Below are 12,687 nucleotides of genomic sequence, written 5' to 3'. Positions count from 1 at the left end.
TGTTGCATTTGTTACCCAGGACCACTGAAAACATTTTAACCTTTCACTTGCTCTTTTTTCCAGGACCCCGATGACCGAAACAAGATGGCAATGTAAGAGCCTCTCTTTCTGACCTGTTTCCAGATCTGCCTTGTTTCAAGCCTATAAAAGAAACCCATAATCTGACCCCCCTCTCATTCCTTCCCCTCCCATTAGAGTTACTGAAAGCTCTCGAAATTACGGTTACAATCCTTCTCCCGTGAAGCTTGAAGGACTTCGCCGCCCACCTAGTAAGACTAGCATGCATCAGAGCCGACGACTCTTGGCCTCTGCTCAGCCCAACACTGACGTAAGCGACCTCTTCCTCCAGCTGTGCCTCACCTGTCAGGGCCTTAATGATAATTCCCAGCATATCCCTTGTTTCTTTGGCTTTGACTTCCTGCCTCCTTTTCTTTCAGCCAGCGTCTAATCTTTCCCTTGCTGTAGTCTTAGCCTCTTCTCGCCTAACTGTAGAAAGAGCAAGAGCTCGAGTGGGTCCCTTCCGTTCACTTCCCTTCCTTCTCACCCTTGTTTCCCAGGATGTCCTAACATTGTCCAGCAGCACAGAAAGCGAGGGGGAGAGTGGGACCAGCCGGAAGCCCGCCACTGGTCAGACTTCAGCCACAGCAGTGGATAGCGATGATATCCAGACCATCTCCTCTGGCTCCGAAGCAGATGACTTTGAGGACAAGAAGAACATGTCTGGTAGTCTGGAAGAATGTTGGGGGTAGTAGCAAGGAATCGTAGGAATGTTGGGATAGGGACTTTTTAAAAGAAGCTAAAGAAGAAAGAAAATATTCAGATCTTAAGAGTTGACGCATGTCTGGGAGGGTTCTAGGATTCCCAGCTCAGCTGTTAATGTTGTTCAACACATCCCCTTCCTCTCTCCTTTCACTTCCCCACTCTTTTCCCTCAGCTCCTTTACCCAGCAGATCTAATCCTGCTTGAAAAAACTGCCCATTCGGATCTTTGCTTTCAGGGTCACAGCTCATCAGTAGTCCTACAATGCAATGAGTGGGATGGAAATAGGGGTAGAAGGTCTAGTCATGAAGTGGGATGGGGCCTAACCCTGTTCTCCTTCCTATCCAGGTCCGACAAAGCGCCAGGTGGCGGTAAAATCAACCCGAGGCTTTGCTCTTAAGTCAACCCATGGGATTGCCATTAAATCAACCAACATGGCATCCGTGGAAAAGGGGGAGAGTGCACCTGTTCGTAAGAACACACGCCAGTTCTACGATGGGGAAGAGTCTTGCTACATCATTGATGCCAAGCTCGAAGGCAACCTGGGCCGCTACCTCAACGTAAGAGCCCTCTACCTCCCCTGTAGATGCTGGATTATCCCACTGTCCTCAAATTTCTAGTTCTTCTAACACAACTACATAAACCCACCTTTACTTGTTAGAAATTCTTGATCTCTAGGATCTTAAAGAGGTAGGTTGCTTTCAGAACTTCTCCACTATGACGGGGGGATCATATGGCATCATTTTTTGTCCAACTCATGCTCACCCCACAAAGCCGGGTTCTGTTTTCTCAGTTCTTACGGGTCCTGTCCTTAAACCCACAGCATAGCTGCAGCCCCAACCTGTTTGTCCAGAATGTCTTCGTGGACACTCACGATCTTCGCTTCCCCTGGGTGGCCTTCTTTGCCAGCAAGTAAGAGAGGGTCAGGGAGGGGATGATTGGGTAAGAGCAGCAGCCCAGGGTTGAGGAGGGGCACCCCCCCTACCTCGTGCTGCAGCTGCACTCGCACTTGGTGACTTGCTGCCTTCGCCACCCCGTCCCTGTCGTCCCGTCCAGGAGGATCCGGGCTGGCACAGAGCTCACTTGGGACTACAACTACGAGGTGGGCAGCGTGGAAGGCAAGGAGCTGCTCTGCTGCTGCGGGGCCATCGAGTGCAGGGGGCGTCTTCTCTAGAGGAGAGCCTTCTTCTGAGCTTTCCGAACCCTTCCTGAGCCATCCTTTCCTCAGGAACTGGGTCTTCCTGACTGTTCAACTCTGACCCCCACGTCTCCAGTCTAGCTCTCCCCCCAGCTCCTCGTAGATAGAAATGGGAGCACTGGATCCGGAGATCCCTTCCAATGTGGTGCTAGCAGGCAAGGTCCCTCTTCCACCTCCTAAAGCCAGGGGTGAGGAGAGGTCGCCACGCCGACCTGGGCCTGACATCCCTCAGTCCCCCCGTTACTCCTCCCTCCCAGACTGTGTTTGTTCAAGTGTTCATGCTTCTGACAGACTTTATTCCCGGAATGAGGGCTGTGTGTCTACCACCCTTGATTTGTATGGTTTCTTGAACGTCTTTTAACAAGATGTTAAAACAAAGCGTGATTTGATTTATCTTCCTCAGCCCCCATACTTCCAGTTCTGGGTCTTCCGGTGACAGAGGTATTTCTGGGACCCCATCCTTCCCAAGGGGCAGCTGTCATTAATCTTACACCTTCTCTACCTTCGCTGTTCTTATTTGCCGTGTGAAATTTTAAAAAGAAAACATTACATAACCATGAGGAAGACTACCTTAGTTTATTTAGTTGATCTCCCTTCTCAGTTCCTACTAGTCTCAGACACTTATTGCCATGTTTTACTTAATCTTTAATATATTTTAATTAAAAAAAAAAAACCATTAACAGTACATTTTGGTCTGAAGTGGTCCCTCTGCTGAAATGCCAGGTACTAGCTTTAATTCTGGCTTTAAAACCAAAACACCGAATGTTTAATAAATAAAAATTAGAACTAGTTGCCATTCTATTCCAAACCAGCTAGCCTAGGGGATGAGGCCAGAGGAAGGAGGCAGTAAGATCTTGGACCTGTGATGACAGAGAGCTGGCAGAGAAATAACACGTAGACCATCCGAGCAGTCCCATTATGCCACTGCCCCGCCCCCTCCCTATCCCCCCACCTTTTTGGCAGAGGTAGGGTAAGGGTCATATGTACCCTCCTAAACTCAATTCATTTGTGTCTCAGGAGGGAAAAAAGTTATAAAGCTCAGCTTTGGTTTCTGGCCCAAGTTAGGGAGCCTAGAAAGGTGAGCCTTGGTCCATCTTTGGCAGAATGAGGCCCACAGATGGGACAGTAAGGCACGACCCTGGCTCTGGAGGTCAGGGAGTCTGAGGCAAACAGCTAGGGCCAAATTCTGAAGAATAAGGAATGTGAGTTGTAACTGCCACCCCCAGAGCTGAGGCAGGGCCTCAAAAGCAATAGAAAGAACAACTTAGAAAATAGAGAGGAAAACAAGTCCATCCCCCTCTAATAAAGGATATACCAACCTCCCCACTACCTGGGGATAGGCTGGTTAGAGTTTGGTTAAAGGCAACTGGGTGACAAAGAAGCAGGGGTTGGGACATAGAACAACTCTCTCCTTGCTTTCTGCTTTCTTCCCCAGGGCTGAAAGTGGTCCTCTGGGGAGGACAGGCTAGTTCCTTGGCTTTATGCATTAATCTGAGGGGCAGCAGGGACAATGGTTCAGTCATTCTTACGATGGTTGTTACTGAGGACGGGGTGGCCATTGGCTAGGGGCCGGCTCTTTGCTCCTCCCCCGGCTACAGCCTCCTCCCCCTCTGAGCTCTCGGTTTCCTCCCGGTCGCTGCGTTCATCTTCTACCAGCTGTGGAAAGGGAAAAGAAGGGTTACGCGCTGTCCTCAAATGCTTAGGGAATGCCTCAGCAGGCTTGTCCTGCTGCCCCCGGGGCCCCACGGTAGTTTCTTAGCAGGACGCTTGCTGATACGCGAGGGAGCTGGGGCTGGTTCTGGAGTTGAAGGTGGTAGGGCCTCCAGAGCATTCACCTTTCCAGTTATGAATTTGTGGGCCATGCGCAGAATGAGGTAGGCCCAGAAGATATGCAGCAGCTGTAGCACCCCCATCATGGAGTTGAAGAAGTAGTAGCCGAAGAAGGCAGGATAGAGCTCCAGTGGGTAGACCACCGTGCAGTGTAAGATCCTGCAACGGGAAGGGAGACAGAACTGTAAACACATGAAGGAGACGGTTGGGATGAGGACAGATAAATGAGGCGGGGAGAAGCAAGACTCCTGATTCCTTGAGGACAGGAGTATAGTCTGGCCTACTCACCAGAAGGGCAGGATGACCAGTCGGGTGATGATGAAGACAATGGCGAAGACGATGAAGATGTTGTTGCAGGTGTTTTTCCATCCCGCATAGTTAAACATCTTGGCTGACTGCACAGATAGCCCCCGTCCATCATCACGGGCTCCTGACTCTCCCACATACATTCATATATACACTGGCTCTGTGCCCCCGCCTCCTTGGTCCCAGGAATGTCAACCCGCCCCCACCACCCCCAAAAAAGGGAGAGGGACAGGAGAACCTGCACCAGAGTCTCTAGGTTTGAAGAAATGCCCAGGAAGCCTGACCTCTAGCAGGTAGTCGGAAGAGTCATGCAGAGCCATGATCAGAGTCCCTGCTCGGATGTAATTGGCAAACCAGGAGAAGCTGATGAGGATGATGGTAGCCACGTGGTGGATGATCTGTTCCTTGAAATCCTGCAGAAAAGATGCAGGCTCCAGGGGACTTTTTCCTGCCCCCCAGCCCCTACTCTAATCCTACTTCTCTCCCCTCCACTTAGTTCCCCTTAACCCATGGCTCCAGCCAAATACCCAGAAACCAAAGGGGAGGCTCTCCATCCCATGGCTTTGTTTTGGCTCCTAGGCTTAATGGCACAGCTCCCTGACCCACCTTTCGCTTGACATCAGAGGCAATGCTGAAGAGCAGGGACCAGTAGAAAGAAAGTTCAATCATGTAGTACCAATACTGGGAAGGGATGGTGCTCTGGGAAAGAGGAGAGAAAGAGGTAAGGGACCGTGAACAACAGGACCCAAGGATCTCACTTGTCCAGCCCGGGGTGGTTTAGCACCATGACTCCAGTGCCTTCTGTCATGGCATCTCTTCACAAGGGTGTACATGTCCTAGTCTTGTCCACCCTGCTTCTCTTAATCACCCCAGAGAAGGAGTCCAGAACCCCATCTCATACCTGTATGGGATATCCCTCCCAAACCTTCTTCATGTCATAGAACCAGGGTTTCTGCAGAGAGACGGAGAGAGGTTAAAAGAGGAGAGACCCACATACTCTGGCCTCACACCACCTCGACAGAGAACCTGCTCCCATCTCCCAGAGGCCCCCACTCACATCCACGATGACGGCCATGCCAGCAATGAAAGCAATCAGGTAAAAGGTGAATCTCCAGCTGGAAAAGGAAGCAGAAAGGACTAGGAGAGTGGCTGGGAGAGTGGCACAGCCCTCCCAACACTCCCAGATGCTCCCAGATACCCTCCCTCTCAAGAATATCGTGAACAACCAAATTCACCTCCTCACCTAGGCACACCTCCTCCCTGCATACATCCGTGGCCCACCCCTCCCCGCAATACATCAGACCTTCCTCTGCCACCCAGCCTCCCCTACCTGGCTTCTCGGAACTTCTTGAGGAGACTGGGCCGGTCCTGGTTGCGGCGGCGGCGGAACCAGCGCTCTACCTGGCGGCCAGAGAGCCCACTCTGCCGTGACAAGAGCTCTACCTCTGCCTGGGTGAGGTGAAGAAGCCCATCACGTTCAGCTTTGGAACTCGACAGCACCCCCGTCCTCCCGCCACCGCCTCCCAGCAAGAACCTAGGTCAGCAGACTGCCCTCTCGTCTCTTCACCACCAGGGCTGGCATCGCAACCATGCCCTCCCCATCAGCACCGACTCCCAGGGCAGGGCCTGCGGCTCACACCTGTTTGGGCTGCTTGCCACTGGTCAGGTAGAAATGCTCCAAGGTGGGGTTAGGTGGTGCCCGCAGCCGAGTTTTCTCCTTTACGTTCAGGAGGGCAGCCAGTGGTGTAGCCACGTAACTGAGGAAGGGATAGGAGTGAGAAAGGTCTCTCTCTTTTAAAGCACCTCAGCCTCTTGGTAGCCCCTAAGCAGGAAGGGGAAAGGATTGCAGGCTCAGGCAACTTTATCCTGGGCCTCAGTTTCCCGACAACCCCCTCTTTGGCCTCCTTGGGCTGCCCAAAAATGACAAAGCTGCCTGTGTTCAGTAGGGACCAGGCGGGTGGAGAGGGAGAACAAATAACCATTGAAGGAAAGGGCCTGGGGGTGCCGAGCCCTCGGGAAGACAATGCTGCGTTCAGTGGGGGGCACATGGTAGGCAGGGATCTGGGTAGCCCGAAGAGCAAGGTCCGGGACCAATTAAACAGCAACAGACAAACTTGAAGTGCAAGAAACTGGCTGGCGGCCCGGGAAGGCATGGGGGAAGGCTGGTATGCTCACAGCTCAAAGAAGTATCGAACGATGAGGAAGAGCAATGCCAGGGGTAGTGTGATATAGAGGTCTGAGGCTTTGGCGTAGACACGTCCATCCCGGTCTTCTAGGTCAGCCCAAGTTAAGTTCACGGGCAGCCACAGCCGTTCCCACCAGAAGTAGTCATACAAGGTCTGGAGCATCCTGAGTGAGGAGGGGGGAAGGCAGAGGGCATCACAGGGGGCAGCTATGGGGGAAGAGAAAGATGAAAGTTTCCATGGTGTGACAAAGGAGCAGGGGACAGAGACTCAAGCCCTGGTGTCTGGTCCTGGCCACATGGCCTTGGACAAACCAGCTTCCTGGCCTGTAATATGGTGGCTTTCCAGTTCTAACGTTTACCGTTTATCACCTGAAGATGATGCTGATGACCCCCAGGAGCCCCAATTCTCTAGAACTAAGAACTTCGGGGTCTCCCCATCATTTTGCTACCCCCAGCACGGAGGACAGGCAGGATCTGGTCCTCGTCGTTGTAACCAGCAATCTGAGTAAAGTGGGAGGCATCTTCTCCTCCCCCCACCCCCACTCTCCAGCTACCCCCTCCATCCCTCAAGCCAACCCACGCCTGGAAGCTTCCTTGCCGAGGAAGCCCAAAAACAGATTGCAGAGCTAAGGCAAACCCTCACTGCTCCTTCCCTACAACCCATCTGGGCAGCAGGTCCCTAGGGAAAAGTAAGAGGACAGAGTAAAGCAAAATTATGTCCCTAAAGGCTGCTGAGCTCCAGAACAATCAGCGAACATCAAACTATTCCACACCAGATCCGCACCCCCTGCTGAGCCGTCCAATCCCTGCACACGAGGCAGAAGAACTATCTGAAGCCTCTTTTCAGAAACAAAGTGAAGGCAAGGCTGCAAAGAATCAGGGATGGGGGGCGAGACAATGGAGACAGAAGACCAAGACATCTGGTGCAACTAGGAGCTATTTCTCATTAAGGCTCATCCAGAAAACAGTAACTAGTCTGCAGATGAACACCTATCACAAAGCCTCTCAGCTCAGGGAAAAGCTGCTGCTTCCCACCCCCACCCCACCCCCCTTCCTTCCCCTGGAAGGAAAGGGTCCACAGGGAGGTAGGGACCAACCAGCAGCCACTTGGATACTGGAATGAGGGAGGTACAGACCTCCTTTGAGGTATCCTCTAGAGCCATTGTCAGTGGCTCCAAGGGGAACAGCAGCTGCTGGGAGCTGAGAGAAGCAGCAGGATGGTCCTACAGAGTCGGTGATGCCAGTACCAACAGAATGCCTGGCAGTCCTAGGACTCGGCAACTCACGCCAGTGGACAACAAGGGCAGAAGTTTCTGGGCCCCCTAGCCCTCGTCCTCTCAGGAGGGAGGAGACATGCTGGTATTCAGGCTGGCTTGGAACTAAAAGCTGACACAGAAGGAAGGTGGTCTCCTCCCACCCGGAGGGAAGAAAGTGGGGAGATTGTGAACTGGAGACCAATTGGTGCCACCGGCTGAGGGCTGATCAGATCTCAGCTGAGCGGGGCTGGTCCTCGGGCCTGCGCTGCCGATGGCTCCGCCCTCACCCACCACAGAAGCACTTGCGAAATCCCTCTCAGCCTGTCACGGGTCAGTATTCCAGCTCAAGGACTTTACCCTCTTGTCCCCACTCCTGGTCACTGCTCTTAGATGAAGTCAGAGGTCAGCACTGACAATAAAGGAGCTTCAGCTCCACCTTCCCCAGTAACACTCAGACACACACACTCTCCAGGCCTCAGCTCCTGAGGGCACTGCCCCTTACCCCTCTACCTTAGCCAGAATAAATATTTAATTAGTTAAAGAGATGGAAGCCTTTTGAACTGAACAAAATTAAACATAATTCTCCACAGTGGAACTTTCCCCACACAACCATGTGCACAACACACTTTTTTCGTAGAGAAAAAATAGAGAAAATTTAGTAGATAAGGAAAAGACAGAATGGCTAGATGTGCTGGCATGCCTCTGGCTCCTCCTCCCCCCTTTTTAGCTTAGCTAGATTGGAGGTGGGGAAAGTTATCTCACGCGACCCCCGACTTCCCAGACTTCCATGTCTCTTGGAGCCCACCTTGTCGTCCACTGAGATCTAAAGCCAAAAGTACAGAGAGGCCTGGATATTGGGCCCCATCCCCACCCTGGTCAGTGGAAACTAGCAGGAAGTTTCTCGGTCAGGGACATTTTGAGGATTAAAGATTCAGAGGGCTGGCTGGGGTCCCAGAGGGTGTGAGTGGGGCCTCTCCCTGGCTCCTGGGGCCCGGGCATGTCTTCTCCCAGTCTATACCTACAAAGAAGGTGAGGAGCTGGGGAAGTTAGCAGAAAAAGAGTCAGAGAGTGGCCAAGGGCAAGCACCATGATAGTGCAATTATCTCAACCCCAAGACACGATGACACCTATCCCCTTCCCATCCCAAGCAGGGACAGCCAGAGAACATGGTGTGTCGGGAGCTCAGAAATGCAGATTGATGGGGGCTCTCTCACACCTGGGTTGCAGGCTTTCTGTGACCGCAGCCCTCCCTTGCTGCCCAGTACTTCCATTAGCAGAGTAAAGCTACCCCATCCCTGACCACCCCTCCCCACCCCCAGGGCCTAGCCCAGCAGGGAGAGGCACCAGATTCAGCAGGGTCAGGGCTTCTGACTCAACATGGGGGGCAGGGCGGGCAGGACAACAGGGGCTCCCAGCAGCCTGGCTTACACATCCCCACAGAACCAAGAGGTCTGCTCCAAGGCAGCCCTGGTGGCTTCATCAGCACACCAAGCCAAGCACGGAATCCCATACAAAAGGCTGGGGCAAGAAGAAGCGATGTGAACTCGGCATAGGGAGACAACACTGCTTTTCTGGCCAGTTGGCCCTCGGGGTAGATATCTGATTTTCTGATGGAGAAATCACACCTACAGATATTTTCCCATCACAGAATTTACTCACCCCACACATGAAGAGTCAACAGAGTGTGTGTATCTGTTTGCCTGTCTGTCTCTCTCTCTCTCTCTCTCACACACACACACACACACACACACACACACACACACACCTGCCTCAGAGACACAGACGCCACTCTCTGAGGCACAGGCTGGAGAGGGGCCAGCAGAGCAGGGATTTCATGGGCATTGGATTACCAGGAACTTGACTAGGGCGCGGCCCAGCCCCCACCCTTCGCCCCACTTCTGACTGACCCCTCCCAAACTCTCAGAGATGGATGTAAAGTGGGCAGCGGGTCCCCATGGGGGCTTATACACCCAGAATGCTGAGAGGACACAAGTTTGAGTCCGTGAGGAAGGGATCTCACAGACTCAATGTGAAAAGGGTCCTGCTGGCCCTCAGACCTTGAAGAAATAATTAAGGAAAATAGGATCAGCAAAGGAGGAGAGACTGACAAACGCAGGGTCCCACAGGCTCCCAGCTGCCACCGAAGTCTGAGGGACTACAAAAAAAAGTGGGAGGATCCGAGGAGTCTTCTTGTTGAAAACTTTCTTTTAGCAACCGCACGTCAAGAACTAGAAGGCGGCAGTATGGATGAAGCCAACAGGAGGTGTGTCATTGCTCCAGGCGGCAGTGTAGGTCCCCAAATTTAGCTTGTCTGGGCTGCCCCTCTGGAGGCCCCAACACACCCAAATACTGCATGTGACTAGAGCCTCCAGGGGCAGGGAGAGGCCAACAGGTTAAAGAGGCGGGGGGCGGGGGGGCAGTGCTGAAGAGCACAGTAAAGGATCCGCAGGCCAGCAGGCCAGTGGCCAGGGACGGGGGAGAGGGGGAAAGCTGGCCAGAGGCCCCAGTGAAGGGAGCGGGCTGTGGGGTACCAAGGGAGACAAGGAACTCTCTCTTTAGAACAGAGAGTCTGTGCAGGTCACTTTATGATTAGGGCCAGGCCCAGAGGGACAAGGCTGCAGACAAGTCCTTATCCCTAAGAGCCCCATCACAAGTGCAGTCAGCCACCCACATTAAGACCCAGTCACCTGGACTTTGGTATGGGACAGCGACCCCTCCAGCACACAGATGTGGGAGTGACTGCCTGCTGGAGGCCTTCCCAGATTCATTTCTCAGTGAAGAGGGGCTCACTCCGTTCCTCAGGATCCTCAGAACACCCTGAGTACTGGGTCCAGCAACTCAGGTAACTAAGCCCGGGTTTTGATGCCAGGAGCCTGGCTTGGGGAGAGAGAAACCCCCAAGCTGAGGCCCAATATTAATGGCACACACCGGCAATTAACCTACTTGCCAGAGAGCCTCCAGGCCGGTAATTAACAAGCTGTGGCCCAGAAAACCAGTTTCACCAGCAGCTTTCCCCCTCCCCACCCCAGCCACACACACACCCCATAACGGTATAGGAGCCTTAGCCTTGGGGGGCCGGGGCAGACACTCAGAGCCACTCCTTCCTGCTTCCCGTTAAGCACATGGACGCCCTGACCGCGCTCCCGGAGTGGGCACTGTGGGCCGGTCCGAAGCAGCAGCCCCAGGACCCTCCCCGCCCTCCCACTCCAGCCACGGGGCCGGTGCAGGCCAGGAGCGACGCCGCGGGCCCACTGCCAGGCGGAGGCTCTCGCGCAAATGGTCACCAAGCTCTTCTCCCCAACAAAGGGGGCGCCTGTGGCTCGGGCCCTCCGCGAGCGGCCCCGGGCCCCGACCTCCCAGCCCTACCTGTTGCCAGGAGGGCTCGCTTCTGCGGGCTCCGAGCGGCGCGCCCCACAACGCCGAGGCGCCCGGCCAGCCTGCCCTCGGGCGGCGCTGGGGGCCCGGCCGCTCCCGCGAGGCGCTCCGGCCCGCCCTCCCCCAGGCCCGCCGCCATGAGCGCGCCCGGCACAGGCCCCCGAGCCCGCGGCCGGCCCCCCGCCCGGCCGCCCAGAGCCCGGGCCCCGGGCCCCCTGCCCTTGTCGCCCCCCGCGCCCTCCGCAGCCGGGCCCTCTCCGCGGAGCCGCGTCGGAGCGGCCCCCACTTCTCCCAACTTTTCCGCGGCCGCTCCCCGCCCCACCCCTGCGCGCAGCGCCCGCGGCTCCCAAGCCGGGGTCCCGACTCACTCGGCGGCAGCGGCTTCGCGGAGCTGGCCGGGCCGGGAGCCGCTGCTCCGTCTCTCTGGCGTCCGCGCTCCGGGCCCCCTCCGGACTGGCTCGGCCCGCTCCTCTCCTCCCCCTTCCGCCCGCCCGCCCGCCGCTCCCTCCCTCCTTCCTCCTCCGCCCGCCGAGCCCAGCCGAGCCGCGTCCGAGCCCAGCCCGGGAGAGCAAGGCCGCGAGCGGCCCGGGAGCCGGGAGACTGGGCGTGGGCCTGCGGACGGCGACGGCAGGGGAGAGGAGGGAGGGCGGCGCGGCCCGGACCTCCGCGCCCAGCCCCCGCTCCCTGCCGCCGCCCCTTGCCCGGCCCGGGGACCCGCGCCCACCGTCGCCTCGGCACCCGGAGAAGCCCCCGAGGAGGGAAGGCGGCGGCCCCTCTGGGCTCTCCGTGGCCCTCGGGGACAGACCCGCGAGACGCCCGGGGCTTCCGGGCGAGGAGCGCCGAGCGCCTGCCCTTCCCGCCCGCCCCCCCTGCGGTCGGTTCCCCGGCGCGACCGCGACCGATTGCCACACTTCCCACCTCGAGCCCCACTGCGCGGCGGAGGGAGGAAGGCGCCCGGGCCTCGGGCGAGCGAAGCCTAGGGATGTCCCTTCCGAGCGCGGGGCGCCCAGGCCGAGCGCCTCTCCGGCCGACCCAGGCAGCAGACCCTCGTGATTCCATCGCCCTTCCCTGCGCGGAGCCCGCGGCCCCTGCGAGGTCCCCCACTGCATCCCCGCCATAAAACCCAGGTTTCCACCCAAGAGCCGTGAAACCCACCCTCAGTGGCACACCTATCCCGCTGTAGTAGTCTGAAAGAGCCAACCCTCAACTTTTGTTTTGTAAAATGTATTTGAGCTTGCCATCTACACTGTTTTTCCCTCTTCCAGTTCATATTTTTAAGATGTCTTTCCCTTAGTCTGGTAAAATCGACGTTTCAGGAAGATGTGACATGTTTATCCCAGAAAGCTGACCTCGACTCCTAGCACGGACATAATGCGGCTGGCTAGGCCGTGTTTGTAGGTTCGTTTAGAAAGAGAGCTAGCGCTTACTCCACGTAGAAATAACTTCGTTTTTTACCTCGATGAAATGTTGCTGTTTTTATCCTGTCCAGTTAGAACCTCTGCCGTAGCTTCTTCCCTGGTCTATCTAGTCAAGTTCAGGTGTTTTGATAGCTGTCTCAGGAAGGAGAGTGACCTACCTATTTCCAGTTGAGAACTTGGCCCTCACCTAAGGCTCTTTCTGGAGAGAGAGAGAAGCAGAAGTCGCCTGATTTCCAAGCTATTTGTTCATTTGCTCTCTGCAGCAGGACCCTCAGCCCACTCATTCCTACCAGTGGAGAAATGAGAATTATTGGCCCAACCCCTAGCCCATCTTCCCCCAGACCAGCCCCCAGGGGCCTC

The 12,687-nt window shown here is 55.6% G+C and overlaps 2 protein-coding genes across 8 annotated transcripts in view; one reads left to right on the top strand and one right to left on the bottom strand.

The window, feature by feature from the left end:
• Positions 1 to 2,335, top strand: part of SETDB1 (SET domain bifurcated histone lysine methyltransferase 1) — a 30,595-nt gene extending 28,260 nt beyond the window's left edge. For all 4 annotated transcript variants that reach the window (XM_026486658.4, XM_048220569.2, XM_026486655.4 and 1 more), the window contains exons 17-22: positions 64 to 92; positions 196 to 328; positions 558 to 723; positions 1,108 to 1,319; positions 1,583 to 1,671; positions 1,816 to 2,335. In XM_026486658.4, the coding sequence (XP_026342443.2) occupies positions 64 to 92; positions 196 to 328; positions 558 to 723; positions 1,108 to 1,319; positions 1,583 to 1,671; positions 1,816 to 1,933 (747 nt within the window). In that variant the 3' untranslated portion in view covers positions 1,934 to 2,335. The remainder of the gene's footprint in view (positions 1 to 63; positions 93 to 195; positions 329 to 557; positions 724 to 1,107; positions 1,320 to 1,582; positions 1,672 to 1,815) is intronic.
• Positions 2,336 to 2,514: 179 nt separating this feature from the next.
• On the bottom strand, positions 2,515 to 11,757 carry CERS2 (ceramide synthase 2). Of its 4 annotated transcripts, none has more exons than XM_057310300.1 (11): positions 11,634 to 11,757; positions 6,269 to 6,485; positions 5,733 to 5,850; positions 5,424 to 5,542; positions 5,151 to 5,208; positions 4,995 to 5,045; positions 4,700 to 4,792; positions 4,378 to 4,506; positions 4,076 to 4,182; positions 3,793 to 3,946; positions 2,515 to 3,613 (listed from the first exon to the last, which is right to left on the bottom strand). In XM_057310300.1, exons 2-11 carry the CDS (start codon positions 6,439 to 6,441, stop codon positions 3,473 to 3,475), a joined length of 1,143 nt encoding a protein of 380 aa, XP_057166283.1. In that variant the 5' UTR covers positions 6,442 to 6,485; positions 11,634 to 11,757; the 3' UTR covers positions 2,515 to 3,472. The 4 variants fall into 4 exon arrangements, with proteins under 4 accessions (XP_057166283.1, XP_026342445.1, XP_026342446.1 ...); XM_026486660.4 differs by lacking the exon at positions 11,634 to 11,757 and adding an exon at positions 11,278 to 11,510 and having other exon boundaries at positions 6,269 to 6,442; XM_026486661.4 differs by lacking the exon at positions 11,634 to 11,757 and adding an exon at positions 11,278 to 11,385.
• Between the last annotated feature and the right edge of the window lie 930 nt (positions 11,758 to 12,687).

This window comes from Ursus arctos, unplaced genomic scaffold (assembly GCF_023065955.2).
Source record: "Ursus arctos isolate Adak ecotype North America unplaced genomic scaffold, UrsArc2.0 scaffold_12, whole genome shotgun sequence".
NCBI classification, from domain to species: domain Eukaryota; kingdom Metazoa; phylum Chordata; class Mammalia; order Carnivora; family Ursidae; genus Ursus; species Ursus arctos.
Note: the sequence above shows the minus strand (reverse complement) of the source record. Positions and strands in the feature narration are given on the sequence as shown.